Raw genomic sequence first — 8,511 nt, 5'->3', positions numbered from 1 at the left:
GCAGCTAGCTAAGTAAGGAAAATATACAGAAACATTAATATGGAAATTTATATATAAGGCAAAAGTGCAGTAATTAATTTGTAATAAGATTCAAAACGAGGAAGTTAAGTCTGTTTAACCCCTGGTTGATGGCTTCATTTCTTAAAATAAAAGCTATTTCATATCACCAAATTCACTTCATCTTTCGATCTTAATTGTCGTCTCTATTGTCAACAACATCTCCATTAATTCAATAACTTACTTCTTTCATTTTTTCAATCAATCAGGGAAGCTTTTCAAAGTAGCCATGTGTACGAGCATGAATGATTCATATACCCTTAACGGAAACTGTGTGGTCATCGAAAAACATCTTGACTTCTTACAAAGCTTTGTACTTGGAACTGGTTTTGTCAACTTTAACACGAACAAAGTTACTTATCATACGACACTATTACGTGTGAAGCTTGTTTTACCCTTGTCTCCGATGTACCTTTGTGAAACCAAATCACAACTCAGCACGATGCCTTACTTCCTCCATGGGAATGAGTTGAATCTTACTTCTTTAAAACATAGTTCTTGGTTCTATTCTATCTTTTCCAAATTTAGCGTTGCACGTTTCAACGGTCGTACTCCGACAAGTGTTCGACGCACGTATATACACATCCCGTCACGTAAAACTCCTCTTTTACCCTTAAAAGGTTTCGGTGGAAAAACACTTTCGATTTTGTATCTCAATAATTTATTTTATTTCACAAGTAACTAAAGACCAGAGCATTTTAGTTTACGTCATTTACGTTTATTTGGGTATGCAGCACTTTAAAACTCTTTACTTATTTCAGTATCAGCATACGATTATCGGTTATCATAGTTAAATTTTAAATATTTAATAAATGTCATCATCTATCTTTTTATCTTATTTATTTATAAATTTCAAAATGAATTTTTAATTAAAATTAAAATAATTATAACCCATTTTCATTTAAACATGTTTTTACTATGAAATTTTCGTTGTGTGAGATCAAATTGGTTACTGACTATTCGGTTAATATTATTTTGAAATTTTTAAAGTTAATTTTCTGTGTAATTGACTTACCAGATGACTCATCTGTCTATATGGTACAACATCAAACATTTTTTTTTTCAATCGTATAATATAAATAATATATATATCCATAAACTCTCCTTCCTAACGTAAGCATTTACGATAATATTATGTAGTTTTATCCCATTTTTCAATTACATCAAACAACCTTTTCAACGAAAATACAAATATCTCCATTGCTTCTCTTCTCCTTTTACTTTTTAATATTTGACCACCTAAAGTGTTGTTTAGTTTCAACTATTTCAGCTCAATTTTCATATCTGTACGGTTTCTCTTAAATATTATTATTGACACTTGTTTTCATTTTCTTTAATTAGCGCGCGCGCGCGCGCGCACACACACACACACACACACACACACACACACACACACACACACACACACACACACACACACACACACACACACACACACACACACACACACACACACACACACACACACACACACACACACACACACACACACACACACACACACACACACACACACACACACACCACACACACACACACACACACACACACACACACACACACACACACACACACACACACACACACACACACACACACACACACACACACACACACACACACACACACACACACACACACACACACACACACACACACACACACACACACACACACACACACACACACACACACACACACACACACACACACACACACACACACACACACACACACACACACACACACACACACACACACACACACACACACACACACACACACACACACACACACACACACACACACACACACACACACACACACACACACACACACACACACACACACACACACACACCACACACACACACACACACACACACACACACACACACACACACACACACACACACACACACACACACACACACACACACACACACACACACACACACACACACACACACACACACACACACACACACACACACACACACACACACACACACACACACACACACACACACACACAGAGTTTCAAATATAGCTATCGATTTGTTCTTTTGTTTTGATATGGATCTAGTACCCCACTAATTTTTATGTATTACTATTGCTTTTGTTATCTCTCCAGATCGTATTGTTGTGTATTTATTCTCGTCACATATACCGTTATCGTCATTTTTTATGCAAATATATGTATATATTACATTTATGCACTAAAGTTTTCTCGGGTTTACGTGCATGCAAGCTTATGTACATTATTATATAGGTTATTTATTTTCATTTATGATAATAATGTGAATGTACGTCTTCTCACATTTTTTCCGTAGCTTATAGCTTTTTTCTATATATTTTTTATCAACTTTGGATTATAATTCAACTTAACTTTTAGACATTATAATTGGCATTACATATTAAAGTTACGCATTAAATTTTATTTTAATTATTTTGAAGTTTTTGGTCGAACCTCCGCCATGGTGTAATATAATAATACTGAGGATAAGATAGAAAGCATTGGAGGTACGATAAATATGTGAGGTCGAAGGAGACACACATATGACGGAGTTGAAATTGAAGAACTAGAATATGAATTAAAGACAGTGAAGAAGATATTTCATTGCATTTTATAATTGAGAAATGATCATTTGACACATATATTACATTTAATTGATATTATCTTTTTTTTATTTTCGATTATTTTAAAATATAAAAATTTACTTTTTTTAACTATTTTAAATCTTGTAATATGTGTAAAATAAATATAATGTATATAATCCTATTATTATTCTTTCCAATTATAGCTTCAACTGCTATTTGTTAAGTCACTGCTTTCAAATCATCCAAAAAATCAAAAGCTAAGGACGGAGATTTTCTAAATTAGGTTAAATGTTAACAAAAATTTATTGAGAGGCAGTTAAGGGTGGTTTAATTGTCTACCAAAAGTCTTAAAAATCATATGAAAACCATAAATTCACATAGAAACTACACATCAATAAATGTTAAACTTTACATTTCTTAGACTTAAATCATTTTCATGATCTGACATTTATAGAATATTTTGAATACGTGATGAAAACTTGTCAAAATGGGTTACAATCTGCGAATCAATCTAGCCAACCATGGGTTTGAGCCGGGTTGAGTTTGAAAAAGAAAATATTTTTTTTATACGGGCCAATTTTCAACCCGACATATTTTAATCGGCTCATCCGGGTTGAACCTGTGGTAAGCTGGACCAACCTGTCTAATTTTATTTTATTAATTTATATTATCTTATGAAACCTTAAAAAATACCATCCAGACTCCTTATACATGGATTGTATTGTACATTTTTTTATTATTTTGAATTGTCTTGAATTTAACATCATTTTGAAAGTAAAATTTATTTAGATTTGAATTACAAAAAGTTTGTAATTTTTTTATTTTAAAAAATTGTAATTAAGTGAGGTAATGAGCCAACCCATTTAACCCATCAACCTGTGGTGGGTTGACCCAGGTTCAAATTTTTCTGGCTTGCTAATAAATGAGCCGGATTGGATTGGTTCACTAAGTGACCAACCCGTAGTGACAGGCCGAATTGTGTCGGGTGGTCCGTTTTGATAGAAACATAACAAGATAGCTCAAATTCTATTTCAATTCATTTCTATTTTTCTTTTTTAAAAGACTATTAATTAAAATCAATTTTAAAATAAATTTGATTTTAAATCTCTTATTAAAATATTTTTCAGACGAAAAACAAAAACAAAAACAAAAAAGTTTTAAAACCCGATATTAAATAAATACGAGATCAAATAATATAAAGAGAAATACATAATTAGTTTGATTAAACAAGTTCCCCTTGATTATGTCTTTGTTGAATTTTAATTATTTTATTTTATTACAAACTTCTTCTGGGTCAAACTTGGTAACATTTCACTTGTCTAACCAATATATCATCAAAGTGTTTTTTTAACGAAGTCTTTTCCATACTTCAACCAAAATCATAAAATTTTTTTTCAATATCACTAAAACTAATTTTATGTTATCTTTTTGTCATACAAATATCAAGGTTGGCCATTATAGTAGAGCTAAGGGTAAAAGGAAAATAATTGGAGTTCTTAGAAAGCTTTGAATAATCTTAAAATTTTAATCTTTGAAATGAGAATTTAAAGTGAATGGAAATATTGAAGATGAACAGAATATATGTTGCAAAAACTAAAAATGTAAGATGGCGCGGAAATAAATAAACTAAAAAGATAAATGGAAGAAAATAAATTATAAATGATAAAACAATAATTATTGAAAGAAATCAGCCAAACCAATGATAAAAATTGTTACAATCATCATCAATGAAGTAACCATTATTATGTTTATAGTGTTCTAAGAAAGTTTATGTTATTAATATAATTTGTTATTCCTTTTGAATATAAAATAACCTATTTATATTTTTTTATCTTATTTTTATCGTGAAACCAAAAAAAAATAAAAAATAATTGAAATAATCACCTAGAAACCGCCCACCTTACATCAATTATGGCTATTAGGAACACACCCTTGTATCTTTTTGTCACTTCTTTTTCGATTTTGTCTCATGAATGTCATTTTTAGGTATATTTTGGGTTCTCCGTTACTCCCTTACTCCTACTCTTGTGCTGATCCTGTGCCTGTTTCGATATCCTATTCAATCGTTCCTTCATTATTTTTCCTTCTAATTTCTTCATTTTCTTTGATCTCCTTGACTTCTTTCCATGACATTGATATCTTCGACAAATTTACAAGACTAGGGGGTCAGTTAAAGACTGTTCTAGTTTAAGGAACCCGTAATTAGTTATGAATATCTATTTAGTGATTTAACCACATTTTTTTTTATTTTTCTTAATTTAATTTAATTCTAGAATTTTATTAATTGTTTTTTATGCTAGAATTTTGTTATTGGTGATGGACTTCTTCTTTTCTTTTTTTCTGAAGATTTAGGCTTTATACTTGGTTTGAGATCGAATCCTTATACTCATTCTTAGCAACCAATTAATATTTTATTAACCTGTTATGAGGGGAAAGAAGACACAACCAGTTCAACGTAGCCAGAAAATAAAACGAATATTCAAAGTCATTATTAGATGCTTTCATATACTTAGTTGTATAAACTAATAACATATCTTCATCATTTGCAACGGCAACAAATCCAGATTTTATTTCTTTATTCCCTCAATGACTAATTCCATTCTACTTTGGTGCAGAACTCAATAAAAAGAAAAGAACAAAATGGAATTTTTCCAAGTGTGTTTTTAAGTATTATTCGTTAATTCACTACAATGGAGTCAGCAAACAAACGGACTCCCTCCAACTATGTTAAATATTATTATATACAACCGAGTCAAACAGGGAACTACTGTCTTTGTTTATATTTATTTAATTTTGTTCAGAATTGTTATAAATACTAGCCAGATAAGTTCGTCTTACAAATTTTATATACTTACTATAATTATTTTTTTAATATATTTCTTACTTGTGATAAAAAATAATCTCATCCCCAAATTCCCACAAAAGTAGAAGAGGAACTTAAACAAACAAACAAAGGGACTCCACATAAATGAAGTTGTACACATTAATTAATATTAATACGTCTTTACACTCTTCTTTATTAAATACTAATAAAACATACAATTTCGACGCATTCCTTTAACCGACATGCAAGTGTGGAAATATATTTTGAAATTAAAATCCAACAGCAATTAATAATGCTACTTACGTAAAAAATAAAAAGAATTTTGACATAATTTACCGACAGTTTTTTTATTAGGAAAGACAAAACGTGGATCTCTGGTCAATCCAAAAGTCAACAATATCGCATCAATTCAATTCATGGTCACGACGCATACAGTTCTAACAGTGACAAATTTGAATGTAAGAGCATATAAAAAGTGGTGCAGATTGGATTAAATCCGTGTCGGGTTTAATTATTTTAAAATAAGTATTTCTTTTTGTAGTATGTTGAAGTATTTTAAAAAAATGGTTAGGGCAAAATAGTAGAAACCATTCGACGGCCATAATAATGTCTTAATAGAACAAGTTTACGAGACATATTTTTCAGTGACAATGTCTTCCATGGACGTGTCCGATAGGTTCACGTCAAGTCCCAAGAATATAAATGCATGTAAAAGCAATAAGAGAAAGCATGCGGTAGAAAGACAGATAGAAGAAAGGTCGTTGAGTTTCGTGCATGGATGTATATTTACAAATTAATAAATTAGAATATCATTACTCCATTTATACACATATAATAAGATCACAACCTTCCAAATAAGACGCATAGCCATTTTGCGGTAAAAGTATTTAATTAAGAAATGGTTTTATTAAAAGCAAAGGTTTATATATATAATATATTATATATATATATATATATATATATATATATATATATATATATATATAATGTTTAGTATTTTTAAACCATGTAACTTGTGATAGAGAATTATGAACAAATCTGAGGTGAGAATTAGGGTGAGAGAAGGGGTAATGGTGGCTGGCTTTCAAGTTTGAATTAAATAATGAATTTAAAATTCAACAACCATGAATCAGATTTGTCGTGGTCCATGGAATAAAACAAATATATTATTTTAAAAGAGAAGAAACGTGGTATTTAAAAGGAGGGTAAGGTGTTGAGAAGCTGAGAAGCTATGGTGTGCTTCCTCATTACGAGGTAGAGAACCTTCTGGATCTCTCTCCATCCACCACTTGAAAGTGAGTTTGGTTTTCTTGTGTGAAGAAGATGGGAAGAGCTCCTTGTTGCTCCAAAGTAGGGTTGCACAGAGGTCCATGGACTCCACGAGAAGATGCTTTGCTCACTAAGTATATTCAAGCTCATGGAGAAGGCCAGTGGAGATCACTGCCAAAAAGAGCTGGTCATAATCTCTTCTTCTTCTTCTTCTTTCATAATCTTCCTTCCTTCTTCATCTTCCATCTCAATGTTCTTCGTCTGCTTCTCCCTTTTTAATATATTAATCTCAAACCAACTTCTTCCTCTTTCTTCTTTGCCTTTCTCTCCTATCTTTATTGTTTTTTCTTCTCCTTGTTATCATCGTCAAACTTTCGTTATATAATATGTTCCCGATCAGTATGTATGTGTAAATGGCATCTTTCGTTCTTTCTTACACCATTACATCTCATTGTCTTTATTCTATTAAATTTATTTATTTTTTAATTATCATATTTAATAAAATTGTTAATTTGTTGAATAGCTAATCATAAATAAGGTTAGTAAAATTTATATCGTGTATTTTTCCGTTTTTAAACATGCGTATGGTGGGGACAACAAGGTGTTCCGTGATAGCTGTCAAAAATTATATTTTCTTGGTAACATATTAATTCAAGTTGTCCCCCACCTTCAATCATCTGAGTTAATTGATTTTACCATATGAACATGGTAAGTTTACGATAGACACAGTGCCTTTTAGTTTTGTTTTGAGCTAGATAATGATGGTTGGTGGTCGATGCAGGTCTTCTCAGATGCGGAAAAAGTTGCAGACTGAGATGGATGAACTATCTGAGACCAGATATAAAGAGAGGAAACATAACTCCAGAAGAAGACGATCTCATAATTAGAATGCATTCACTTTTAGGAAATCGATGGTCCCTCATTGCTGGAAGGTTACCGGGACGAACAGATAATGAGATAAAGAATTACTGGAATACCCATCTTAGCAAGAAGCTGAGAAATCAAGGAACAGATCCTAAGACACACCACAAGTTAACCGTACCACCGGAGAAGAAGAAGGGCAAAAAGAAGAACAAGCAAAAGCATGAGAATAAGAAAGGGAGCTCTGAGAAAACCTTGGTTTATCTACCAAAAGCCGTGAGGGTTAAGGCTGTGTCATGTGTGCCTCGAACGGAGAGCACCTTCACCCTGGATTCGAATTCGGGTAGTGCATCGACGAGCCAGGAGAAAGTTCAAAGCCCAGAAGAAGTAGCAAGAGAGGTAAACATGGTTTGGGGTGTAGGCAACGAAGGAGACCATGGTGGGGTTGGAATTTTCTTTGGTGAAGACCACGACCTAGTCAACACCTCCTCTTACGTGGAATGTCATTCTGATGATGTTCACACTGATCATGGTACGCTACAAAAGCTCTACGAAGAGTACTTGCAGCTCTTGAAGGATGAAGAGAAACCTGCGGATGAATTAGATTCTTTTGCCCAATCTTTATTGGTGTAGATGTAGAAATAATGCTAAACTATATGCTTGGAAAGTAATAAAATAAAGTTTGCTCTAGCAAGCATGTGAGCATTGTATTATTATTCATTCCTTCATCAGCGTTGATTAATTAATTCCAATAACTTTCCAAGTTATTAATTAACAATTATGTATAAATTATTATCTTAATTATAGAGTAGTTTCTAATTTGTTGATGGAATTAATAATTAGAGTCTTTTTTGAACGACCCGTGACATTGGTTTGGTCACTCCACTCGTATAATGTTA

The 8,511-nt window shown here is 32.1% G+C and overlaps 1 protein-coding gene across 1 annotated transcript; it reads left to right on the top strand.

Annotated features, from left to right (window-relative positions):
• The first annotated feature begins 6,670 nt into the window (after positions 1 to 6,670).
• Positions 6,671 to 8,302, top strand: LOC124830723 (transcription factor MYB123-like). Its single transcript, XM_047304520.2, has 2 exons — positions 6,671 to 6,938; positions 7,533 to 8,302. The coding sequence occupies exons 1-2, from the start codon at positions 6,806 to 6,808 to the stop codon at positions 8,243 to 8,245; spliced, it is 846 nt and encodes a 281-aa protein (XP_047160476.2). The 5' UTR covers positions 6,671 to 6,805; the 3' UTR covers positions 8,246 to 8,302.
• The last annotated feature ends 209 nt before the right edge of the window (positions 8,303 to 8,511 follow it).

This window comes from Vigna umbellata, chromosome 5, assembly GCF_029865625.1.
Source record: "Vigna umbellata cultivar VRB3 chromosome 5, Vumbellata_1.0, whole genome shotgun sequence".
NCBI lineage: Eukaryota > Viridiplantae > Streptophyta > Magnoliopsida > Fabales > Fabaceae > Vigna > Vigna umbellata.
The sequence above is the reverse complement of the archived record's forward strand: the minus strand, read 5'-3'. Positions and strand labels throughout refer to the sequence as shown.